Source organism: Rhea pennata, chromosome Z, assembly GCF_028389875.1.
Source record: "Rhea pennata isolate bPtePen1 chromosome Z, bPtePen1.pri, whole genome shotgun sequence".
Lineage (NCBI taxonomy): Eukaryota > Metazoa > Chordata > Aves > Rheiformes > Rheidae > Rhea > Rhea pennata.
The window spans coordinates 43,485,530-43,513,115 of NC_084702.1; the positions used below are offsets into that span (position 1 = coordinate 43,485,530).

A 27,586-nucleotide genomic window follows, 5' to 3' on the forward strand; every position below is an offset into this window, starting at 1 on the left:
GCACATGACGCTTTTTTTTTTTTTTTTTTTTTTTTTTGCTTAAAACGTAGAAAATAAAATGAAGGACAATCACGAGCAGGTAATTGTAAAGGAAAGTCTCTTCGTGTAGAAGCAATTTTTATGTTAACATTCAATGTTTAATCTATTGTATAGCATAGTGGATATTAGTTACATAAGTTAATGTTTTAATTTTAAATCTTAAATATAGTAATGTATTAAAATTAGCTAGCAGTACATTATCTTTCTTTCAACTGTGTATTTCACAATCAAGTAGTGTTCATTTCCAATTGCAGGCTGATTTATTAATGTTTCCACAAATTATTGGAAATGGAACATCAAACTAATTTTATGGCTGCTAATAGCTTTATTTTTTTCATGCATTTATAACTTATCTGCGTCATTTGGTCTTTTTTTTTTTTTCCTATTTAATAGAATAATATAAATGAAAGATGGAAAAAACTTTTTAAGTTGTCTTTGTCTGTCTTGTACATGTTCCTTGTGGTCTCACCAGAGCTTTGTCTGCTCATATGTTAAATAACTGGAGTAGATGAACTTTCAACAGGAGAAGGAAAATATTTCACAGTCCACTAGATCTAGCTGTTACAGCATTTTCTTAATATCTAGATCTATAGTTTTCTTTGTTAATTTTCTTTTTATTACATCTGCTTATTTCCATTTTAACTCTCTCATAAACTTCTTCACTATTTTTTTGTCCATTAAGCTCTTCAGTGCTTAGTAGATGGTTATCATAGCCACCTTAATAGCTTTTAGCTATACAATAAATAAAAGATAATGGCAAGTTCCATATGAAAGCTATTACTTGGTAATACTCAGTGGCCTGATTGATTTCTACTTTAGAGAGTTTAGAAACTTTAAATTCTAATTCTTGCATGTTTAGATGCTTTTTGTTATCTAAATAAAGAAATGCTAGATTGTTTTTTGAGTAAATGCATATATATGTGTAATACCGTGGTGCCTGGGTGATGAGTCGTAATCAACTTTTACAAACCTTTCTGTTCAGCCTTCACTAAAAGCTGACCAAATGAAGTGCCTTTTGCCTATGCAGTGTGTTAGGTGAAGATAGGAGACAAACAGTAACACAACTCTACTTCACAGAGGTTCATTTGCAGTTACATTGAACCAGGTTTTATTGATTTTCGGGAAGTTCTCTATTGTGTAGTAGATGCATGTCAGTAAAAATGTTGTTTAATTGGATATAATTCTGCTTAATATATTAGACTTCCAAACAACTGTATGTTGTAAAAATTATGCAAAACCTGTTTATTTTTTTTTCCAGATGCAAAAATGTATTGAATTTAAATAATGTTGGGCCAAATATCAGCTGTTTATACTGAAAGACCATATGTTGTATTTTCTATTGTAATGACATCAGAGTTGGGAATGGTCCTGACTCGGTCAAATTATAAATGGCAGTTTGCTGATAATTTTTTAACAGATTAGTGTAATATTTATTCCTTTTTTTTTTTTTTTTTTTTTTTTTTTTTTAGTAAATATGCAAAATCAAGAAGGAAAGCCTCAAGACCGTACACTGCTAAATATAGTTTTCCAGAAAGTTTCTGCAAAATAAACATGGTACTCTAACCCCCCTGGTTTTGTTAGATGGGCATACTCAGTGCCTGGCTGATTAAATCCTGGAGTAGTTAACCATGATGACGTTTTCATTGCGACCACTGGTTTCACAGTTTGCACGCAGTTAAGTGGAGACCTTTCCCCTTCACCGAAGCGAGTCATTTCTGTCTGGTAGATCCATTGAACAACAGTTTAACTAAGTCAAGTTTTAAAAAATCTGTTTCTAACATTGGGGCCCTAAGGACAAGATTGGTCTTTTTTTTTTTTTTTTTTTTTTTTTCTTCCAGCCCTACCAGTTGGTCATTTAAAAGATACTACCTCAGCCTACAAATCTTGTCCTGCATATGTCCTTTCACTATTTCAGCTATAACAAAGTACCACTGAAACTGGAAAACATTTTTGCTTAATACAGCTCAAGGCTGTGCAGGTGATTTTTCCAATTCCAATCAGAGATGGACATTACACTTTATCTCCTGCTCTACAGGAGCCACACGTCAGCTGACAGCCACTCCACTCAACCCGGCTCTGAAAAAAAGAAATCTGAAAATCTGTTTTTGCTGGAAAAAAAATAGGAGTATAGGGGGAAAAAAAGTGGAAAGAACAGGATGCATTGTTAAATAGGCAGAGAGATCTGCAGCGTAAGGAGGCTGGCTTTGACACGCGTGGTGGATTCCGTGCGCCTGTCTCTCCTTACTTCCAGCGTGTAGCGTTTTCCTATTACTATAGTATCGGTTTTGTTACTGTGTTTTAAGCCTGGGTGTCATTAGCAATGAAACGTATCTTTGAGTCTTCTTTACTGCTGGGTGTGCTAAGAGTTCCCCAGACCCGGAGTCCAAACGTGCTGTGCGAGACTTTTGCTGCCCGTTTTGGTGCTCGAGGGCTGCCTGGCTTCCTGAGAGGAGCCCTGTCTTCTGGTGACCGTGGGCAGGCGCCGACAGAGGGGGAAGAAAAGCTGCTGAGCAATGCAAATGTGTTTCTAGCTGAAACTTGCGGCTTAAAGCAGTTAGTCCGCACAAGCGGAAGAGCTGTCTGTCCCCACGACCCCGAGAGGAACGAGGGGATGAAATAGCTGCGCTCCTAACCACTCTGGGTAATCTTCCGCTTAAAACTGCTTTGGTAGCACAGGTATTTCAAAAAATGTTCCAGGAAAGGGCTGGAAAATATTAACCAATGAACCTGACATCTGTAAAAGGCAAGTTAGTGTAATAAGGAATAAACTTAGTGGACACGTGGATAAGTATGACCTACACGGAGGAGTTGCCGCAGCTTTCGTTAAGAGAGACTGTGCTTTACAGCTCTGTCTGAGTATTTTGAAGAAGTTGGCAAGGAATAAGGAAGACCTGGCTAAGGCAGTCTTTGGGGATTTCCAGAAAACGTTTGAGAAGGAACAGGAACAGGAGGGTAGTTAAACTGAGAGACTCCTTGCTGCAGAGTGTTGTGGAGGCTAAAGGGTTTTGTGGACTCCAAGGGTGACTAAATGGACTCGTGGGAGTGCAGAGACATCAGCCCAGGTTCACAGAGTCCCTGACTGTAACTTTTTGCATGTGGGAAAAATGTTCTGGGAGAGTAACATTGCATTTTTCACATGCTCTCAGATACCTCCCTGCCCTCTGCTGTTGGGCGCTGTCAGAGACTGAGTAGCGGATCTTTCCTTTGCCCAAGTACTGCTGTGAGGATGCAGCTGTGCGCGTGGAGGTTTTCCGAGAGTATGGGTGTTTTAAGATGAAACACGTTCGGAAACGCGCGCTTGTTATGTGAGTTGTTGTAATGTATGAATGCAGTGTAATGTTTGAATGCAGCATGTCGAAGTGTTTGGTTTTCCAGAAAGGTGGCTGCTACTCTGGGGGACAAAGTTGCAAAGTACAGAATAAATCAGTTGTTTTCTACTAGGGCATTGCAAAATATAAGTCTTCAGTCTGTAATACACTACTTGATTTTTAGCATGATCTGTAATTAAATTTAAAAAACTTTGACTGTTGCTCTCCTTTATCAAATAATACTCAAGTATTTAATACTGCTGAACAGAAAATCAAATATATGCTGATGATACCTGGGGGCTATGTAGCAACACATAGGATAGACACAGTGCTGAGGTTGGGGGAAAGACCTGTCAAAGAAAAGTACTACCTCTTCAGCAGTCCCTAGCCTAAAATATATCCTAGGCACAGTTGAAAAATAGCTGGCATTGGACACAGATTAATTACAGTATGAAATTTCATCCAATTATTTTCAAATATAGTAATGTGAAACACAGGTGAAGACATCAGATTAGCAATTGTCTGGAAATTTTTGAACTTCTGAACTGGAAAATGTGTTCACTTAAAAAGGAAAAAAAGCAAATTTCACAGATGGCATTTTTGTTTTTCATGTATCATATTGATATGTAATATCTAGAGGTATTTTAATTCCATTTTGTATTGTACCAATAAGTATTGATACTTGTACCAAAAATGTGCTGGCTGTCTCATGAAATTATCATTACTGTACTCTGTCGATATCATGTAAGCCAGTACCCGTAATTTAATAATGTAGTCTAAATATCATGCATATACACTTTCATTTATGGAAACTTCATCATTTCTAAATCCCAGTGCTCTTCTAATCAGAGAAATAGCACTGATAACTGGCTGGTTAAAGTATGAAATCTATTATTCAATAATTATTTTGTAATTTCAATTAAGCCCCTTTTACATTATGCTAGAGAAATGTTTTTATATTTTAGAAAAAAATCCATAAAACTTAACAGATTTAATTAAAGTCCTAGTCTAGAAATCTTACTCCAAAAATGCTAAAAGAGAGTAACATTTCACCTGACAAGTTGCACATCTGTTTTAAATTGTTTTTTATTGTTAGGAAATGTTTTACTATAGTTGAAAAAGAAAGAGAAACCTTTATTTTTTGAGTTTGCTTAATATGGATATGTGAAAATACCTGCATGAAATTTCATGCTTTAAGCTGTCTTTTTGCCCCAATTCCAGGCAGCTTCTTAGATTCTCAGGTTATATTTTAGACTTGGGGTTTCTGCACACAGTGTAGCAGCACCCTTTGTTGGTCTTTGAACAGTATCACTCCCAACTTTCCTCTCTAATCTAGGTGATGTGAGAGAGGTCTCAGATCTTGTATGTCCAATTTTGTGTAATGCCTGTACAAGGAGAATTCTTCACCTGTGAGATGTGATGGCACCTTACACAGTTCAGTAACAATATTCTCTGTTGTTTTTCTTCCGTTTATAATAGTCCCTGAAATAGAAAAAAAAGGAGTGGATCTTTTTTTCCTTTTTAAGTAATAAAAAAAAATATTGCTATAACTTTACACAAACTAGCAAAAATATTCGTGGACAAACAGTACTTGATCATGTTTAATTGATAACGTTCTAATTCAATGGTCAACTTTAGTATTCCTGTACTAATTTAAAGCAGTCTCTAACATTTCATACAGTTATAATCTCTAATTGCTATAACTTTTCTTATTGCAAAATATGTCAGTTTCTCTTTTATTTCCATGATTTTTATAAAAATGAGATATTAAAGAGCTCTGTGAAAAGAAGTACAGAGTTGAAGTTCTCTTATCCATACATGTACATATTTACAAAATTAGGTTTTGTTTTCTAGGGATGTATTGAGAAGAGAACAGAGTTGGTAGTGTCCTACAAAAATCAATCAAACCATAACGAAAGTACACAGATGATTGTATCGTAAGTTTGTTGTGTCAGTTACAGAATTAAATTACCATTGCCCTTTTTGGTGAACTGCTGCAAGGAAAAAATGATGTTCCAATGCAAATTTTACAGCTTTTGAGAATGCATTTGGCCTCTTGGGGCTGATTTTGATTGCAGATCAAGTCCACCTGAATATTTATAAATTAGCAAATTGTCCTCTGTGCTTACTGCTCTCTGGCCCGGTCTCCGCAGAACCACTGTGCGGTCGGATGAGCGCTTGTTTTTCTCTCTCTTCCTAGCTCACAGATAGACGCTGAGTAGCTAAGGTTGGCATCTGGTGTGTCAGGAGCTGGTACCAGCCCTTCATAACTCCTTTTTTCCTTCTTATAGACAGTTCTGTAGTATGAGCAGAACAGGCCCACAAAAGCTGAAAAATCATGCTTTTAAAGACGGTAGATACTTGCATTATTTGGGCTAAGTCACTTCTTCATCTTTTTCAGCAACTGCATTGTAACTAGAGTAAAGAGGTGTAAACCTCATACCCCTCGGTTACATCCAGATGGCTGGCTTCCACCCTGGAAACCTGGGACTATTTTCTTAAGCTGAGCTTTTAAGTGCTGGAGGCTTCTGCTCATTTCAGTTAATAAATGCCAACTTGGCTAAAGGTCTGCTGTCTCATATCTCCTGAAAAATGTTCTAGTCCCTGGTAACCAGGTTGCTAGTCGTCTTCATCCATTTTGTCATTCCAGACTAGCCGTGTCGTGACAAAGTCTTCCCAAGTGGTTAAGATACGTCATGGTTTCTCCTCTCTGCTGTTCTTCAGTCCTTTCAGGGATCTTCCAGATGTTCTTTCTGTTATGAAGGTTCCAGTTTTTGCCTTAATTACTCCTGAGGTTTTTTTCCTTATTTTGTATTAGAAAAGTGTTCCTGAAAAAAAACAGGAAAATAAGGTGTATGGTTGTTATTTCATCATCAGCATGAGCAATAGGAAAGAAATGCCATTTCAGAATATAGTTACAAAATATATGACAAAAGATACCTGCAGGGTTTTCTAATACCTTCTGTTTTATTGACACCGAAAATGACATTATTCTGTGTTGTCTTTGTAATACTACTTCGAAAAAAACGTGCTAGTAGTGTAAAATCAGTTATTTTCTCTGGAGACTGAGGATGAATTGTTTTTATTCTATAGTTATTTCATCTGTCAATGGACTGATCCTTCTGAAAAAAGAAATTAAAAGAATTCATATGTATTATGTCTGCTAACTGGTGGGGGTTATATCTATTTATCTTGGTTGATAGATGAATTATATAGCAATATCTTTTTACATGTCTGTGTGTATCTATGCACATATATGTATTCCTAATTTGAAGAGACAAAGTTACTCTACAGCAATAGAATGCTGAAACAGAGATGTTTTACATGATGCGGGTTCATTTATCAGAAAGATAAAAGACTGTTCTTCCAGGAAATTTTTGAAAATTGCTACTTAGAATTTCATTTCAGTATCATTTCATGTACACATTTAACTCAGTTTACCCATCTCCCGTACTGACCACCATAGCTCATGTCTTTAATATTTTACAGCTCTGATAGCTATTGGACGATACAGCATGACAATAGAGACGGTGGATGTTGGATGGTGCAAAGAAATCACAGACCATGGAGCCACCCAAATTGCACAAAGCAGCAAGTCCCTCAGATACTTAGGGCTGATGAGATGTGATCAGGTAAGCAGCTTCTGCGTGAGCTGGGATCTGCTTCTGGATGAGTATTGGAGTGTGTGTGAGAGAGAAAGAGGAGGGAAGACTTATTTTCCTCTACAAATAAGTGTGTTATTCACTGCTGTGGTAACTTTTTTAGTGTATTGGGTTCACATGTTTCGCTAAAGAAGTATCTGAAGAACTAAAAAGAACATTGAAAAAATTTTGCTGACCCAGTTTTGTGAAATACACTAATAGGCTATTTGGACTGCGGTACTCGTGCCAGTAAAATCTGCCCTCTGAAGATTTTGACTATTTTTGGCTAAAAGTGATTGGTATGTCCTAGCATTACAATGACGGACTGCTTGGTTGCTGTTGTTTTTTTATTATTATTTTATTTTATTTTATTTTTTTAGTAAAAGCACCACAAGCATAATGAAACTACTGCAATGTTACTTACAGATAGATTTTTCTATAGGTCTGTGCTCTTGCTCAAATATGATACTTTTGAAAACACATGGGAAAGGATTTGGATAAAACTATAATGCTTAAAAAAAGAAAGAAAGAAATGAATTTTTTATTATATAGCTTTCCCACTTGGAATATACTAAGAATGCCTCTGGGTTAATTTTGCTCTTTTCATTAAATATAACCTATAAAGATTTCTGTTAAACAGAATACTAGTTTGTAATTTTATAGTTTGAAAGAAACTGAATATAAGTGATAACTTACCCCTCAGCTGAGAGGTAGGCATACTAACTACATAACATTTACGCTGAGGAGCCTTTGGGGGGAAAAAGAGAGATCTGGGATTAGCTTGTGTTAAAGCCAGTGAGTTTCGCATCAGGAGGTCCTCAGTCAAAATATCAGTTTGGATGGCCTGAAAAGTAGGAACATTGATCACAGGAAAGACAGACAAACATTAATGCATTCATATCTTATTTTGGCCTTTTGGCCCCAATTACAATATATATTCTTTACCTGTATGAGTGTATTTATACTAGAAGTGCAACTATACTGATCTCTCTCTCTCTCTCTCTCCATATATATATATATATTTAGAGTGAAGCTTTTCCCTCCCATTTTAGCTTGAGTTAAAGCTCTTGAGTGTCATGTTAGGAATGACAATGAATTTTACTAACCTCAAAATTCTCTCAGCCTTTTTCTTTTTCCTTTTCAGTACTCTGTCACTACTCACATCTGTATAAATATGAACGAATAAAGTGTTGTTCTAGTTTATTTAAAGCCTGAAGCATATTGAAATATATCTTAAGACTTGCAGATAATGAATATCTTAAATGGAGCCTCTGCATCTAGAGCTCCAGTTCATAGTCTCAGGAGTTTGATGATGGGGTTTGTGCATTTGGGTATATGGCATACCTCTTTCCCATGTCTGTCCTCTCTTCTGCCCCTTCCCATAAAACTCAGTACCCTTTAGTCCCATCACGTAGGAGAAAAACGTGACTGCTGGGAGGTGGTTTAGTTGGTGACTTTGTTAAGTCATTTCAGATACAACTGACGCTAAGTTGTACAGCACAAGTTAGCAGTCCTTTGGGGATTGTTCCCACATGTTTGAGGGCTGCCTTCTTCCTGCGTTCTAGTTTATTAGAAAATTGAACTTTTTAGGTACTATAAACCTAACAGGAAATCTGCTGCTCCTCTGAACCTGATCTTACGCACTCAGCTATGTCCCTGACTCCTGTGGGAGAGCACGAAGCAGGTCCATCTTCTTGTACCTGGCAAATGAGGGGAAAGTTCCTATCCCCAAAGAAAAGAATTTAGTGCATTTCCCAGCACTTTCATCCAAGTTGCATAGATGGCAGTAGATTGCCTTCCTTCATAATTGTTTATTGGTAGTTACAGCCCATTACCCATTTCCATCCAGCTCTTAGATGAGGATGCTTTTTAGCACTTTATCTCTAGAGGAGAAGACAAGACAACGTAGCACCACGTCACCTGGTACACGGGCTTCAAGAGTTGTTTTTTCAAGTATATTTCAGTTCAGAGGGAGAAAGAGGTCTGGGAACAGGGCAGAAAGAGCTATGTGTCACTAGAGGTTCAAAGTCTCTGACATCAAACCTGCAAATGCACCTGCAGGGGCTGTTTATTTTCCAGCCATTGTGAACCAAACCTCAATGTCCAGGTTGTGATTCCTATCAGAAACATCTCTCACAGGTTGCAAATTTCTGGTTGGATACAACCTGTAGAAACACAACTTGTTAGTCAAAGATACTTCATGATCAAAACCATTACCTTGCAAAGCATCTACTTTATAGAAGACAGTAAAATATATATATTTATATATATTTTTTCCAACTGGCAGTGAATAAAAATTTCTAGCTCAGTTGTAAAGTTAGAAATAGCATTTTGCAAACTCATCTTTAGAAATTTTCCGGATTGAGGGGAGGGTAAGCACTTTGAAAGAATTATTCTGTTAAAGCTGACTCCACTTAATCTCCTAAATTTCAGTGTTTTTGTAGGAGCCAATAGAAGGAAAGAGTGTGTGGCTCGTTGAATTGGGCTAAGATTATGTACTTAGAGAATGTTCAAAGGGTTACTCGACCTTGGGAATTAGATCTGACCCTGCATCACCTGATCAATTTTACATATATTTATTTTGTGTATTTATTTAATGTTGTACAATCAACACAGATCTAATAAGTGAAATAATTTTATTCTGTCTTCAGCTGCTATAGAAAATCAATGACCTTGATGCCGAAAACAAGTTTTACTACCTCATCAGTTAAACTATATGAACTGCAGTCTGTATTCCTCTAATTGGTGGTTAATGTTTTCCTAGTTCTTTACAGAAGACCGTCTTTTCTGTTGTGAAAGCAAGCTGAATTAAAAGAAAAAAAATTACATTCTGAGAAAGCTCTAAGACAGACAGAAAAGCAGCGTTGATCCTGTGTGCGTGCATGTGCGTGTGTGTGTATTCAAAGTGTGGTGACTAAAACTTGATAAGAAATGAATAAGTGCTCTAAAAGCAAACACTGTAGTACTAAGGCTACCACTGGAAACCATTTTCTTGTTTCTAAAGCTTTGATGGAAAAAATAGTTCCACAGAGAGAATGAACTAAGTATCCTTGACTTTTAAGAGTCAGCCAGATGATGCCAGCTCCCTTTTTCCACCACAAAAGAACAGAGAAATTACTCAAAATCATGTCTTCAACTCTCCCCAATATCATGCAGAACTAATTTTTTCCAATGACTGCTCTATTAGGTTAAAAATGTGTCCAGCACATCATTAAAGAGAATTCTTTGGTGGTGCAGAAGGGTTTATTTACATGCTCCTTTGACTGAAATTCTTGAATATTCTTGGAATATTGTCTGCTTGCAATGAGGAATTAGGAGACTTGCACCTTCTGGCCAGCCTTCCTCTTCCAAGGCACTGACTGTTGTGCTAGTTCCAGGTAGCATTTATGCCTTTCGAGGCACTGAAGGTGCTGAGGTACTTAAACACAAAGTTACATAAGGAACATATGTAGGGAGGCTGCAAATGGCTACCACTAAAATACTCTTTATGACCCAGTCTCTTTGGAATTTCTTTGATATGCAGTTGCCATAAATTAGAGGCGTCAAGGGTCCTCCCAAGAAAGATCAGAGAGGGTGCGAGCCTGGGTAAAGGCAGGCTCTGTTTTATTCCATTGATTATCTAAGTGCCTCCAGGCAGTGACTTTCAGTGGATGCAGAGCATTATTGATCCACATCATGAAAATAATCGAATTATTCATTTCTCATCAAACTGCTGTTGCCATGACCTTTCTTTTTATCATGTTCCCTGCCATCTAACATGCACACCAAAGCAGCAAAATGTTCTTTGCCTTAAAATAAATGTCATTATGTTTAGAAGTCTCATAAAATATGCCAACTTCACCATGAGATCATCATAATGAGAGCATGTATTTAAGCTGGAGGTTTTTAGATAAGCTTTTTAACACTTAAAATTCAACGTTTAATATCATAATCACTATTTAGTCAAATCCAGAAAAGAGTAAATTTGAAGAGCGGTAAATGCTTAAAGCCTTTCAGAACTATCTTAGTACAATTTTTTGCGTTACTATACATGTTTATGCTCATGTAAACAAAATCTAAATATTCTTTGCAATGTGAAAATATTAGAGATTTACTGATATTTATTCCCCCCCCCCCCCCGCACTTCTATGATTTAGGCAAATTTGGCTTATGACATATTTTTCCTGCACTACATAGCCATAGTGTCTGAGACTGGGAAAGAGCTTTGGACGAGCTGATGTCATTGGTGCAGGGCAGTGTGGACATACCGACTCAGATCCTAAAAGCAGCTTAGCTACCTAAGTACAGCCCCTTGCCAAGGGAAATCACCACTCAGCAAGGCTCATGAGACAGTCGTATGGATGTGCAGTATAACTTAGTGCTTCCATTTCCACGAGTAGCTCAAGTGATGCTAGCTTGCTGAGCCCTGCAGGGTCCTGCGTTGTACAGCCTAGCTGCAATGAGCCAAGCACCATCAATTTTCAGTAACAGATAAACTGAGAGCCTGGGATCCAAACCTTCAAAGGCAGTTTGGTGTCCAGGCGGAAGACAGACACCTAAATATTTTTAAGTACCTAGATTTTGGACAATAAAATTCCCCAGTTGCCTAACAGTAAACATCAGCGCATACTCAGAAGCAACCAGGCACTTTTCCCCTCTGATCTCCTTCAAGGTACCATGACTGTGGGTGGCAGTGCACAAGCCACAGCTACATCCCTGAAGGAGCTTGGTCTGTTAGGACGCGCTGCAGTTTCCCCGTCGGGACGTGGAGCTCTGTGGCACACCTCTCCCTGCACGTGCAGCATGTGCCGGGCGCGGGTGCTGGTGCGTACGCACGCACGCAGGCGTGCAGGCACCGAACTGACTTCTTGGGACTGTGCGACTTTGGTGTTTCGTGAAAAGTGAATGTTGCAGTTTTGGTTCTCCATTTCTTTTGCAAGCGGTAATAGTGGGAACTGGTTTCATTAGTAGTTGCTTAAGGCCTAAATAGGACGTTCCAGTGTTTCATGGTGGGAAAAGGCATAAAGGCATGGCTTTTTTTTTTTTTTTTTGTGCATTCTGGCGTTGCGGTATGGATTAGCCGTGCGTACAGTCCTCGAGGAGGTTTCGCACCTGCGAGGTCCAGCTGCAGCGCAGCGGACCCAGGAGCTCCCGATCACCCCGCGCGGAGCCGGGGTCCTGCCTGGGACTCGGCACGAGCGCGTGGCGATGCGAAGCAGCCGCGCTGCTCTGCAGTCACCCGAAAGCCCGTTGCGGAGCGATAGCGATAGCTCCCCAGCGACAGCGAGGGGAGCCCGGGGCCGTCGCTGAAGTCGCGGGGCTGCGCTCAGTGCGCAGCTCGATTGCTACGAACCTTGCTTACATCCTAAAGGCGTAAAATTGTACCCATGTAAGGTTCACGGCTTCTTTTTCTGAACGCGTTTCTGTGCGTTCATGCTCCTAATTCGATCTCAGTTGTGTTTATCTATCGTAATTCCTTGAGTAATTAGATCTGAAATATTTATGAATATTTCACATGTCATTTTTATGAAATAAATCCGAGAAAGAGGGCAACGTTCTCTATGCTATTTATTGCGAGAACTCATTTTAAAGATGTTTTTGTAGCACTTCTTTATTGCGCTTCACAACATCCCAGAGAGCATTAAATAACGGCAGTCTGAACTCTTCACCTTTGTCGAAAAAGGCTGGATATCACCTAGGAAATTGTGGCTAAAAACTTGGTTCGTTTTTCTGGCTGACATTTTGACTGGGTGAACGATGTGTCAGAATAATCTTCTGGTGGCGTTAGCAACTTTTCTCACGCGGATTTTCACAGTTCTGCATCCCTTCCCGATAGCCGTGGCGCTCTTCGCGGTGGTTATCATCAGTGCTGCCGCTGAAAGGCAGCAGGCGTTCTGGGGGGAAGCGCTCAGAAAAATTGCACTGAAAAGCACAGACCTGCAAAATTCAGTATTTCCAGTTATGAGTGAATGAAATGAAGTGAATTTGATAAAGTTGGCAGTTAATAAATTGCAGTCTTTATTCCTTGCTTCTTTTGTTGTTTGAGAAATACAGGTTGCTTTCCATGAAAATAATGCTTAAATCTGTAACTTATTCCAGAGAATAGATCAGCTGTAGGAAGCACTTTCTATTATAGTTTTATTGGGATTTCAGAGTACAGAAATTGCTGTTCAGTACAACTGACAAGAGACAAACTCTTTCCTATTCCCACAGAGAAGGAGGGAGATAGATGACCCTTAAAAATAAAAAATAATAAAAAAAAAGATCAGATGAGAAAGGATTTGCATCTCAAGAATAAGATGTTTAGAAAATCCATAGACTTTCAATAATTTATCATTTTATCCTTCCACATAATCTGTTTTAGAAGCACTTGTAAATATTTATTTCATTCAAACTACAAATCATTAGCGTGACTGGGCTGCAGCTACTGTCGCGAATGTGGAAATGCCAGCCTGTAAAAAAACTTATTAACTCGGGGCAAAAAGAGTTTTCCACTTTATTAGTAAGTGTGGCTGGAAACATTTTTATCCTTCATCCTCAATCAGTTTTAATTTACACAGATAGTTTGTAAGTGAAAAGAAGAGAGATAAGATCTTAGGCTCCAGAAGTATGTCTTTAAATTTCAAACATTTTTTTCCAGCCAAATTATTCTTAATCAACAGTAGAACACTAAGAATGCAAAGCCATGGCTTGCTTTAATATAATTATCACAGCAATTTGCTTTCCATCTTCAGAAAATGCTAACAAACGTTAGCCTGATCAGAAATGCTGACAAATTGCTGCTCATTCTTCTTTTAGTTTTTAAGCGGCTCATTTTGAGATTTGAAATTATGGCTTTGTGATATTGAAGACTGAAAAATCCAATCCTTCTTCCCTAAAAAAAAAAAAAAATCTAAAGCACTTATTTTCTCTAAATCACTGTAATTTGTTCAAGTGACATCGCTGTATATTTAAAAGGATTCTCTGTATTTTTTGAAGTAATATATATGTAATGTAGAAGCTGCAATTGATATGTCTCTGTATGAATAATGAAGACTTTAGATTCATAAAATCTGTGAATCCTGTTAGAAAGAAATTACAGTTATCCTTGCTAACCTGCAACAAAAGAAAAATAGCATTTGTTTCACTTTGGTTTTCAATACATTTTTAAAAGACAGAACAATACTTTTTTTTTTTTCCCTAGCTAATGGAAATAACAGACCCATTAAGTGTATGAACGAAAGCATCTGCTAAAACACAAAAAAGGATTCTTTATACAAACTGAACTTTTTTGTACTTCTAGTTTAACAGTTACTTCACCAAAACACTTTTATCTTCCGGGCTGAGTTGTTTAGCAATAGATGACAGTAGGCTAAAGATAGTCTCTTGAGTTAATGAGTCTGCTCTTGTTATTAAAAATAACCACCTGGCCATGTCTTACTGTAATAAGAGATGGGCTCTCAACTGCTAATCAATGGTTCAAAATTAGGATAAGGCTAACTTTTAAGGGAAAATGCAATTTGATATAGTCAGCATTTTTTATGATAAAAAGAACATTTTTAGAAGCATTGTCCCCAGGAACTTCTAATTATTTTTATCAGAAAGAAATTTTCTGAGATTGATTTCTCTGTTAATTTTACAGGTCCTTGTTTTGACAAGTGTTGCAATAATGTGTTCAAATAATTGTTAACCTGGCAGAATAGGAAGGAAAATATTCAAAACTTAATTCTACATGCAGAAAGTAATCTGAAAGAATATCACTATAATTAAAAAAAAAAAAAAAGGCACAGTCATTTCACTGGATAAGGTTTCTAATGAACTATATTTTTTTTTTTATAAATAAGGACAAAGCAATACACAGACTTTCATCATTAATTTGAAATAATTATGAATACTGGTAATATTTTTACCCAGAAGTGTTGCGCAGGTTGGGTCTGGAAGAAGTTTGATTGATTGAAATGAGCAGAATTAGCAAAGCCGCCAGGCAGCCCAGCAGACTCCTTTAGAGTTGTTTCCCTGATTTAATAATAAGCAAGGAGAACTGAGAATGAAAATCTTTATCACTTACAGGACTTTAGTGCTCGATACTGTGTTGGCAGTAATGATTAGCACAGCAAGCCCTGAGACACTGGCTCTTGCAAAAAACGACGCAAACTCGCAGAGACCTGAAATGGATTTTGTTAGCCTGCAGTAATGCTTTCCTCTCCGAGACGGCAGCGGCCGTGCAGGGACTGGCAGTTCGAGGCAATAACGTTCACCTGTGTAAACAACCACAACAAAATCTTTCATCCCTCCAGGCTTGTACCTTTCCGCTGAGGTTTAAGCAAAGAACTTAAAGGGAGTCTGCACCGCGGGCAGCCTTGTTGCGTTTTCTGAAAGCCGCCCAGAAGTGCTGCCATCGAATATTGCAAGATTCGGGTATTCCATTTATTTCCCTTTACACCGTCCAAAAAATAATGTATATTTCTGCTTAGCCACCCCTCTTCTTCCCCTTCCCAAATTTAAGTGGGAGAAAAAGTACTAAGATCTTCCCAGTACACAGTTAAGTTGTTGAATGTCATGATAACAGTAGTACGTCAATATTTGGGAAGAAGGCTGTACTTGACAATTTCATTTTGAGTCCACACAGACAGTCCTGTGTGCATTTTTTTTTTTTTAAATAATGTCATCCATTAAACCAAAATATGTTCTTTGTTCAAACAGTAAGGGACTTTATTTGGACTATAGGATGCTCTGCTAATATAGGTAGTGCAGTTATTTTATTAAAGTCCTAAACAAAGGTTCTGCCCCTGGGCACGAGGCAAGTCGCTTATGCCCTGTGGAATATGTCTGCCTTAGCTGATCAAGTGCATTTCACACAAATGATTCCAGAAATCTTTAATTTTGTTATGGCTACAGGCAACAGTTATAATTGGGCCACCTGAGAGTATAATTCATTCAACTATTAGTGGAAAAAGCGTCAAACATTTGTTATTAAGTACACTTTTTATAAGACATTGACTTGAGGAAGCAAACATTTGCTTAGAGAAGAGAAGGAGAGAGAGTGTATATGAATTTACTTAATGACTCTAAGTTTGTGTATTTTGGATTTTATTGTCATGCTAGAAAAATTGGAAAATAGAATATATCTGAAATCCACGATTATGGGTTCACGTAATGACTTTGGATTCTTTTCTTCATCCATTATATGCAAATTGGGCTTCTGTGTAATACTACCCTATGTATACTGAGACAGAATAATGCACAGAACGTCAGTGCCCTGATGTTGCAGTACTGCTGCGTTAGTAAATTTTCAGTAGCATATTAAGAAAACCTTTTTGGATCCAATCAGTTTGCAGGGTTTTTTTGTGCAAGATTGGTTTTGTGAGTATTCTTGTTCAGAAATGTAATGATCGTATTTGTGCCATGTTGGCCTTTATTATCAAACAGCGTCTGTACAGCAGCTTTGAAAATCTTTTGGCATCAGTGTTACTTCTCACTTGTTAACATGCCCCTAAAATTATTTACAAGGACTTAATTTCTAAAATTAAGCTAACTGTTCTTCATACTGTTAATACCTTTTTGTACAAATACTGTAGACTAATTCTATTACAGCTTTGTTGCTTTTGATTAATGAATAGCCAGTAAAATTATATGACTGAAGATGCATTTAATCTGTATTCTCCATGTGACTTGCAGTGAGGCTCTACTGGGTAGAGAGATTGCAGGCAGAAGGCGCGTGCACGTGAAGTCAGCACTCTCCAAAATCAGCTAACCACATGCCTGTTGCAAGCTGATATTATGCAGAAATAGTTCCAATAGTCCATCCTTTTATAATGTTATGAACAATTAAGGAGTACAAGTGAGTTTTCCTGAGTTCTAATACTGTATCTTTGCACTCGTAATCTTTTCAGAAGTGTTTTGTGAAGAGTAATCTTTTTTTTTTCTTTTTGCATGTGATCTGAATATATTATTTTTTGTTAAGCTGAATCACACTCATTCCTGTCAATTACTGACTTGGAATATTGATGCAGATCATGAAGGTTATTAAAATCCAGTCCTAGTTATGGTGCACAACTGTATATATGAATATTTCTAGTCTTTTAATAGAAAACAGTCTATTAGCAGAAAAATGGGTACCTTCCAGATTAAGGGTGAATACCTCTTCACTCAGCGTGAGTGAACATAGGTGACATGAAACTTGCAGTTCAGGTGGTGACTTTACTCTCCCTTTTCAGTGTTGCTCTAAGTGGGACAAAACAGACATTCTTGATACATTTTAGTAGTTTTAGGATCAGAACTGCCTTCTGTGGTTGATATACCTCCAGGAGGAGCTTTTGAGATCGGTAGGCAGACTTATAGCTCTTCTTAGTAATACAGTAAAAGAGTTCTCTTGGTTAAAGCATCTTTGTTTGCCATTTAGTATTCTGATCCAAGAGAAGAGCTTTTGGACATCATATCAACTAAAGGCACATTGGCTAAAAGCAACAAGGAAAGTCCTGTTTAGGACATCAACCTCATTAAAAAGAAATCTGTAATTCCACTGACGGTTTCAATTGAAAATTTATCTTGACAGGATTAGGAACACTTGAGTCCTTTGAACGTAATAAGATCTATGTGGGGAACATAATGAAAGCAATAGGTAAAGAAAAATAGACATTACTCCTAAGCAATTCCCTGTGGAACAGTTTCATATCTTTAGAAACTCTTTAATTTAGAAGCTGGAAATAAAAGAAAATAGTACTGAAATTATCACTGGATGTCTACCAAATGACACGGCACATTTAAAAGCAAAACCTGAAAGTTATCAAGTTCTTTTTTATATTTGCCTTTTGGATTTTCCGTGACAACTCAAGGAGGATGGTGTAAATATACTCTTGGAGCTCTGCAGCAGTTGCCAGCAGCTTATTAAACTGCTAAATACTGGCAGTCATACTAGATCAGTAAATCCAGCAATATAAGATCAAAAACCTGAATGAATAGCATACTGACTGAAAACTATAGTTTCAGCTGATCATACTTGCCACTTTCTTGTGGGAAAAATATTTTTAGACTGGAGGGGTTTTCTTCACCTTTCTTGTTGTAGGCAGATCACTTAATCTAAAGGGGAGAAAGAATTTTGAACATGGATCTCCCATTTTCCCCAGTGTTTGACCCACGTACCTATTAGAGTGAGATTAGTGTGCGCCAAAGAAGCTCTTCCACATCTGCTCTGTTGGTGGTGTTCTATTTCACATGGACTAGGTGGGTGTTCGTATTCCTCTTTCCCAGATGAATTCCTAATTGTCACATAAGAAAGTAGCTTTCTTATCTAGTGCAGATAGTATTTGTATTTAAATGTTGTCTGCACAACCACACTACACCATCAGAAGAAATTAAGGAGGACCCATCCCAGATAACGTTTGTCACAAAGTCCAGTATACTGTCCTGGGAAATGGGGAATATGTGTTCAGATGTCAGGATTCAAAATCAGGACTTCTGCATTGTAGGTAGCTCAGTTAAAATGGGATGACATCAATTTCTCCTGCTATGGTTCTGTAACCCATCTTTTCCTTTACTTTTATGATAGTTGCATAAAACGAATCTTCTCTTTGGCCTGGAGTAATTTTTTTTTATTTTATTTCTGCAAGAAAACCAAGTTTCAAACTGATTTTCATTGTTGTTTTACTACTTCTGTTTAATGACCAAGATTATGCAAACCTATTTAGAGTCTTAATGGTGAGAACTGCATTCTTTCATTCTGTGTTAAAACCATAATTGAAGGGGCTATTCAAATTCAAATGATTGATTACGTATTAGATAATCTAGCTAGCTTATCTTCAGCCAGTAGTCTTCTTTCTGACAACTCAAAAGATGAAGATTAATGGAAGTTCTGTGGAAGGAAAATACAATATTTTAAAGAATATTAAGATATAAAGATTTTTATTTTTCATTCATTGAGCAGGACTGTTCAAGCTCAGAAAGGAAAATTGTTCTGATTATGTAATGAATTTATTTTGGGAATGGCATTCAATGCTTTTGTTTTATCACCAACCAGACAAAGAGACAGAAGCTCATGTTCTAATGGTTTAGATATCAGACTACTTTGCATCTTAATCCTACAATTAGGGGAACTGATGGCAAGGGTACCAAGAGAGTTGCTGTAGACATTATTTATCTTATTCATTAACAGAGTACTGAAATTTTCTTGACTTCTCTATTTTCCTGCCTTTCAAGTTTAGTTTTAGTCCAATGCCACAGAAAGTTTAAAATACTGAAAATTTTTCTCCGTTTTAGTTTTTGGATGGACTTTCCCGATGGTAAAAGAAGCTTTCAGGTTATTTTGGTAGGGAATCATTTATGGTTTAACATTCCATATTTTTTTTCTCTCATCTTGGATTTCATATAGGTTGTCCAACTGCCAGATAGGATCATTTTTTTCCTCTGCTTCTGCATAATCTAAATTTGAATTTGTATATCCAGCATAATTTCTCACTATTCACTGTTTGTCCACTTGCTTCACTGTGTCCTTTCCTCTGGCTTCTAATTTTACCTACAAACTGTATGTTTGTATTGCTTTCAACGTCATGCTGTCCTAAGTGATCGTATTTCTGTATCACCTATAAACTTGTTAGTAACCCGGTTATTCTATTTGGCACTCCATACAAAAAAAACAAACAAAAAAAAAAAACCAAAAAAACTTCTCTTGTTTAGTAAGGTAATAATAGTAATTAGTAATAATTTTATTAAATATTATTGCAAGTGGTAATAACTGTATCGAAAAACTTTGGACAAGTGGTTAATGCTTAATGTTTTTCCACAGATCTCTTCATAGACTTTTAAGACTAAGAGAGACTATTGTAGCATCTAATCTGTCTTTGAGTATCGTGAGCCATGCTATTTTGCATAAATTAGCCTTATATTAAATATGTTAACTTGTATATAGCTCCACTGTTGCTTGCACATATATGTGTTCAGTCTTGGGTCAAAGACACTAGGACACGAAGAATCCATGGCCTCTTCTGATCATTTCTTCTCTTACCATGTTTGAACAACCTCCGTATGAAAAATTTGCCGTAATCTCCAAGCTTGTTTCCTGTGATAGAAAATCTGCTTATGGTATTGTACAATTAGGTACAATGTCAAATGCTAATATCCATGCTGTCGAGCAAGAGAAGCAAAACAGGTGTGTGTTAAGGTGTAATATTCTCTCTCCATGATTAATATCTACAGGTATTTAGTAGATAAGCAATATTGCTTCTTTAGTTTCCCATTTAGGAAGGGCAAAATGAGCAGCTGTCCATGGTAAACATCTTCATTCTGGCAGAGATAAACCTAAGGAGACGTCGTTGTGGGTAAAGGTAGTAGGTTTATAATTCTGGTGATTTAGAATTAGTACTTGAGAGCATAAGGTGAAAATGGAAACCTGATAGAGTCTGCTGTGGTGCTCTGCGCCAGAAATTTTAAAGAGAAGGTTTTTGAATGGGCAAAAAGTAACAAATACTGTTTCGAGGATTCTTCCCTCTCAACCAATATTTCTATGAAGCGTTGCTGACAGTTTGAAAGTATGTGTTCAGCTATAAATATCAAATATTTTGGAGGATTTATGGTACCTCTGACTTCATTTTGATTTATTAAAAGTCACTTCTTGTTTTTCGGCACTGGAAGATGTTACTATAACGTAGTTATTTGCCAAAAGTGTACAATGTGTGCTTTGAGGGGAGGTTAAACCAGTTTTCTATCCAAGTCTGTCTCAGCTCGATGAAACTTCCAATGAAGACTGAGTGTTTCTATTATCAAAGTAGAAGAACTGGATATTAAACCTTTCATTTATCCCTGTCATTGGATGCAATCACTGTTTAGAAGGATGCACTCCTTGATATCTTTTAAGGACAAAAATATTATTAGATCTTGTGGTCACTGTGCTTTAAAATGTTATTCCCAGATGGATCTTTGTAATGATAGTAAACATTTATTTTTTTACTTTTGGCCGTGAATGTGGGACTCTGGGGAGTGAAAAAGGCAACCAGTTATATCAGTCTTACATCCTACTGATCTAGGTTCTTCAGCATTTAAATGCAATATCGATGCGTTTAAAAACATCCAAGTGTTCAGCAAAGATTTCAAAGAAAGCTACCTAAAAAGTTATGGTTCTTAGGTTAATCTTTTATTTATCTAAAGGATGAAGGAAGCTGTCTGCTTCTGTGATATGAACTGCAATCAGCTTAAAAATAATTGACAAATTAATCCCCTCACAGCACTGCAATTGTAAAGGTGTTAGGCTTAATTAGGCTTGTCTGATTGCCTTGTCTAATCAAGAATAAAGGTGCTACCTTTGATGTCTAAGATTTCGGAGGGCCATCCTGACCTGACAAGCTTGCATGGTTTAATTATTGATCCCACCATTTCTGCCCACAAACCCCTTAGTGCAGTGTTAGCCTCACACCAAACAGCTAAAATATAAAACTTCTACCTGTGATGCATGCAAAGACATGTTGAACTTCTAACCTTTGGAAATGCTGTTGATGTATCTGCAGTATAGAATTGTTTGTATTCTTTTCTCCTTGTATATATATTTTTTCTTTTATCATGGTAGTCACATTGATAGCTACTGTACAGTGCAGGTTCATTTTGATAAGGCTGTGGAGTTGCTGCTTAATGTGTGTGAAAGTATAATCATGACATTAACAATAAGCATAAATGTAATTATTTTCATTTTTCCAAATCCAAGAAAGTCTTACGTTTCAAGCCTGTCTGCTTGAGGGAGTTTGAACTATATTTCAAGGCAGAGAAATAAATCTGTCACTCTAGACAGTGTCCTGCTAAAAAAGATGGTTTAACTTTGAATAATTAGAGTTTGGGCTCTGTGGGTGGCCAGCATAGAAGGCCATGGAATTACTATGGTTTAGTTGTTAAACATTGTTGCAATTTTTTAAACAAAATTATTTTAAAAGGGAGGCTATTTATTTGTCTTTCCTTTCTGCTTTCCATTTCAAATAATGAAACACCAGCTTTTACAGGATGCATTACATAAGACTTTTCCCTTTAGAAATAACATTGAGCTGTATGGGAGTTTTAGGGGCTTTTCTTGCTGTTTTTTTCTGCCCTCGTAAGAGGGCATTGCTGTTTGCTCCTTTGCTGTGTCAGAAATGCACACAGACCTGTGCTGTCAGCGCAGAGCCTGGTCCTGCAGGTCCTCCCGGGAATCTGAAACCCGATCATTTATTTAGCCTTTTTGTCCGTCACGAATTCTCCTCTTTGATTGCAGGTGAATGAAGCCACGGTGGAGCAGCTAGTGCAGCAGTATCCGCATATAACCTTCAGTACTGTACTACAGGATTGCAAGAGGACGTTGGAGCGGGCTTATCAGATGGGCTGGACACCCAATATGTCCACTGCCTCTTAACCTCCTGTGCTGCTGTGGCAGTTCTGCACTGCTGCGCTCAGTAGATCTAATGGGGACTGCAGATTTTATTTGTACAATGTTGCGGGAATATTTTAAACTTTCTTTTTATCCATGTTTTATTTTCTACAAAATATATATTGAGAAATCACTTATTCCAAAATAAGTCTCCTTATTTTTTTTTTTTTTTTATTTTTAAAACAAATTTTTGTCTCATTTTTAATGATGAAAATGTTATGTTTCTTCTCTCTTGGAAACTGTGGGAGAGAAACTGGACTGTGATGTAGTCAGATACTTGCAACTATCCAGAATATTCAATCGTTGTTCTAAAAATCTGCAGGCCCCCAAAGATAAAGAAGAGGGTTCACAACCTTTCATATGATGCAATATAATTGTGAGTTTACACAGGTTACAGTGAAGTGGAAACAGCTATAAACTGACTTTGATGTACTGTACAACCATACTAATATTGAAGCAAAACTTCAGAAATGCATCGTATCTTTGTTTGCATAAAAGATATAAAAGCCTTTGGCAGACTTCTTGAAGTGGATTCCTACTAGTTCTATGGATAGCTTGAAATTATAGAAGATATTAAGCTTGTTTTCTTCTGTTTCCTTTCCTTTGCCTTGGTCATGTGCGTTTCCTTCGATTTGTACATGGTAACTCCGTGCTAGCAGCAGTGTAATTGAGCAGTTAGGCCTGTGCTGAATCTGGGAGCTCAGCTCGACGCTTATTATTTACCTAGGCTAAAGCTACCCCAGGAGCTTTAAGATGCACAGTAATAAGAGAATCTGCAAAGAATTGTGATTTTCTTATAAACGTTTTGATAATTACGCAAATTATTATTTTGAATGGAAATCTTAGTAAATGATGATAATGATGGAATGGATATTTAATGGACAATCTTCTTTTCTATTACTGAACTGCAGAAGTGATTTCTTGTTTCATTTTGTTTTGTTAAAATGGTCCTATAGGAGATGCTGTACAGATTTCTAAATCTTTGCACCTTGCCATTTTTGTAATAGGTGAGTTAACAGTGCTTTTACCTTTAACTTAACACTGATAACCGCTTCCCACTTCGTAAAGTCAGATGCTGAATTGAAGACATCAGCTGTCAGAAATAAGTTAGCAGACAATATTTAAATATCTTGCTGAAAAACTTACTTTACTTTTTTTTTTTTTTTTTAATGATCTCCTCTGGCTATGCTGTTATGTTGCTGAATTGTGAAATTCAGAAGTCAGGAAGAGTTTGGTTTCATGTGTGGTGATTATTTTAGAACAGATCTCTCGATGCAAGGAGTGCTGACCTCAAAAAGGGCATCTAAAAATGACTCCAAGCAGAGGTATCGTTTTGTAGGATCAGGGGCTAACTGGCTAACTCTGGAAGCAATTTCTCAGGATGAAGAATAGTACTTACATCCTCTAAATTATGCATCCTATGCATTGTACTGATTTTCATATTTGTTCCTCAACTTTTTTGGCTACCTTAATAGCAGTATTGTTTCTTTTTCTTTTTAACAGAAAACTGATTTGCAATATGGTGTATGCAGGAAAATAGCCAGATTAAATACATAAAGAGTTCGATTTTCTCCGTGTCACATCACATTCTTAGGAGTTAAATTTGACAGATGGATAGTGAAATTACAGACATTGCAGCTTCGGTTTGAAGTTACTCTAACCTTTAGAGTATTACCATTTGGTTGCGAATGTTTTTGAGGTGTGTTACACTGGATATTTGCTTTATAAAGGTTACAGTGTTTTAATCCAAAATATGAAATGCTCAAGCTTCAGCTGAAGCGTTGCCATTATTGTCAAAATGTTTTACTAATCTGGAAGGTCTGGTGCAACATAACCTGGGAAATGTTTAGTATGCCTGTATAAATTTATTGGACTGTATGTTGATTTCAATAGCGTAATTCTTGACAACAGAAACATCAGCTTACAGTAATTCCAGTGATGATGGTGAATGTTTTCTTATTAGACTTTTCAAAATGAGGATGAACAAATTTCTCTGGAAATACATATGGTAAAGTTTTTGCTTGAAATACCGTAAATACATGTGAACATGTACAATGCTGGGCTTTTTATCTACTCCAAAATGGCAACAATATTTTCAGAATAAAGCCAATTGATTATATTGCAGATATAGTGCAGAATCTTAGTCATTCTTCATTTGATGTCTTTTTACGAGTGCATTGAAACGATTCACACAATTTGTAAGTTTCTATTTTTCCGTGAAACCTATGACCTTGCAATGGGTTGCAATAAAAGAAAGAAGAAAAGAGTGGTGTCTTCTGTTTCTCTGCGCTTAACTGTATTTAGGCTCTGCTAGCTGAGAGACTGGAGTCTGCGTCCTTGAAGGTGCCGAACTCATCTGGACACTGTTCTGAGCAACCAGATCCAAGCTGGCCCTGTTGTCAGTGTTGTGCTGGACCACATGACCTCCAGAGAGACTTTCCAACCTTAAAAATAAGTAAATAAAAATAAATACGAGTCAGAGTTTTTTGTTTTTGTTTTTGTTTTTTTTTAACTTGTATGTATATTACAAGTCTGGTAGGTCATCTCTTTTTACTTCTGCCATTAAGATAATGTCAGTAGTCTTGCCTAACGTGTACTTGGAAATGCATTTTCCTGTGAGTGTCTTGTCTCAAGCAAAATTCTACGTACTATTCATCTTTCTTACTTTTCTGAACTTGTTAATCTTTATAATCTCATTGTGACTGTTTAAATATTTTCTGTGGATTTTGGCATTTAAACCTTTAGCAATTTTCCATTGTTTAAGAATGACGTACTGAAACATGTTCTTTTGACTGCGCTACTGCTACAGATAGCTCTTTACTTTCTTTTTAAATCCGTTTTCCTAAATATTTTTATAGAGATAAATGACAGTGCCGCCTGCTTTATAATTTTTAGATATTTAGAGAAAAAGAAAAGGCCTCTTGTAAAAGGAAAAAAATACCGCTCTTCTCCCTGATTCAAAACTCCTGGTGCATTATTTAAATGCAAATTATTTAAATGCCTGCAAGTATTTTTGCAGGCACGTTCCAAGCTGTTCCTAGTTCCGTCGGTCCCGTGCGTCTGTCACAGTTTCTTTGTTCCTTCAAGATCTTTGTTGAAACCTGCCAGTAAGATTTTCACCCTCTCTCTCTCAGGGCTCCTAGTTACCCTGAGGCTGAGAATTGGCATCGTCGGAGACGGCTGAGGCTGGAGGGGCAGGATTTGTTCGACCTGTGAAAGAGAAGGCTAAGGCAGGCTCTAAGCGGTTTCTTAGCTAACCGGTGGGCGGCTGTAGCAGAAGTGGAGTGAGATGTTTTGGAGCCGCACAGGCAAAGGACAAGATTCAGTGATTACAAATTGCAGTGAGGGAAATTTCAATTGGATATAAGGAGAAAAAAATCTTCACTGTGAAGGTGGGTCCAACATTGGAACAGATTTGGCAATGGTTTTTGGCCTGGAGAGATGTGGCATCTCTGTCCTTGGAGGTATCCAAGGTCAGCTGAGCGAGGCCATGGGCAACCTGCTCTAGGCTGGCCCTGTTCTGAGCAGGCTTTTTGGGCTGACCCCGGGTCCCTGCCAACCTCAGTTATCATGCAGTTATATTCTGCGATGCTAGTTTTAAACCGCCTCCTGCCCCACGTCCGTATCCAGCCTGGGTGCTTTTCTGAAACTCTGCGCTCAAAAGGCATGTGCGCGTGGAGTTTATTCCCCTCTGTTATCAAAGCACTTAGCGGCCCAAATGCGGGATTAGACCCCGACGGGGGGTCGTAGGCTCTCCGGAGACGGCAGAAAAGCAGGCTCTGCCCGAGGAGCGCGCAGCCTCCGGAGAGCCGTCAGGCGGGTAACCTTGCGTGCGCGCAGGCTCTTACGACAACGATTTATTAACGGTCGTTCACCATTCTAAATCCACGTCTAATTCTTCTTTAATCCCGCCCGAACGGCTCACTTGGCCCTCGCTTCAACCCCCTGCACCGCCTCGAAGGCGGTGCGAGGGCAGTGCCCTCGCGAGATCCGTCCCCGCGGGGCAAACGGCCGCGTGGGGTTTTGCACGCCGCTTCGCGTTTGCTCCGCCCAGGCTGCCGGCTGAGCGGGAATTTCGGTGAATTGCCGCGTCGGAGCTTGCCTCGTCTCGTCTCTGGGCGAGCGCGCCGCGGCTTCGAGCCGTCTTTGAGCACGGGCGGAGGGCTTGTGCCGCTCGTTTAGAGACCTCTCCGTATCAACAGCGAGTGGCTTTAAAGACGATACGGTTAATACGGATTTAAATAATTTTGTTTTAATGGATTCTTTATTTCTTTCCTCCTGTAGCTGCTTTCTCTCCTAGCCTTCTCCATGACTGGGGTTTTGTGCGAGGTCCTGCTAAATTTCAAAGTGTGTTACTGAGTCAGTTTTTCAAACCACAGACGCGCTTGTGAGACACTCCGGTCTTGAGCACACAGTCTCCCATAGATTGGCACCACTTACAAGATTTGGCCTGGGATAACCAGGAATGGGTGGCAATAATAGTTTTATTTTACTGAAATACCCACTGAATGGTGGGTATTTGTTAAATTTTTGTAGCTTCTTGGGGTTTTTTTTTCTCTGAAAAGCTGTGGGAAAGATGTTCATTGGCTGAAGAGTTGTCTTCTCCCTTCCCTCTTGCACCTTGCCTTTTTTTGAGTTACAATTTACCTTTTTTCCTGTGGTTATCAAGTAGGGAAACATAGAATGGACACGTTAGGGCTGTCTTGGAGATGTTGCGTTGATGGATTCACGTGGGAGTTCCCGTTCCTGGCAGTAGTCCTTGGTAAGATAATGCACGTAGACACTTGCAAATGTACTTTCTTCTTCAGCTTCGCTAGTGACAGAAGTCTGCTGGCCTTTTCAACTGTATTTGAGTCATCTGTGGGGGAGGAGTAGCATTAGCTCTTGGATTACCATACACCTATTGGTTTCATAATTTCTTTACGCAAAACTGTAACTGAAATTATTCCTTGTCTTGATCTTGAGACTACAAAGTATGATAAAAGTTTGAAAATGGGGACTTTCAACTTTCTAAGAATTTTTAGAAAAGATGTGGAAAGTTTAATTCCTATTTTCCTCTTTTGCTTTTAGTTTGCGCTGGCTTGATCACAATGCATTTCTCTTTGACTGAGAAGTACGTGAAAATGCTGCACTTAATTTGGTTTTCAGGTTTTAAAAGATAAGTTCCACCCTGCAATTTGGGGAAGAGAGAAACTGGAAAGAGCTCACGTTTGCCCAAATCTTGGATCAGGTTTGCAAGCCAAAAAACCTGCGGCTTACTT

General features: G+C 37.9%; 1 protein-coding gene across 1 annotated transcript in view; it reads left to right on the forward strand.

The window, feature by feature from the left end:
• The window catches only part of FBXL17 (F-box and leucine rich repeat protein 17), a 290,001-nt gene extending 265,552 nt beyond the window's left edge, over positions 1 to 24,449 (forward strand). The window contains exons 8-9 of the mRNA XM_062600332.1: positions 6,837 to 6,979; positions 22,173 to 24,449. Coding sequence (XP_062456316.1) covers positions 6,837 to 6,979; positions 22,173 to 22,310 — 281 coding nt within the window. The 3' untranslated portion in view covers positions 22,311 to 24,449. The remainder of the gene's footprint in view (positions 1 to 6,836; positions 6,980 to 22,172) is intronic.
• Positions 24,450 to 27,586: the final 3,137 nt, after the last annotated feature.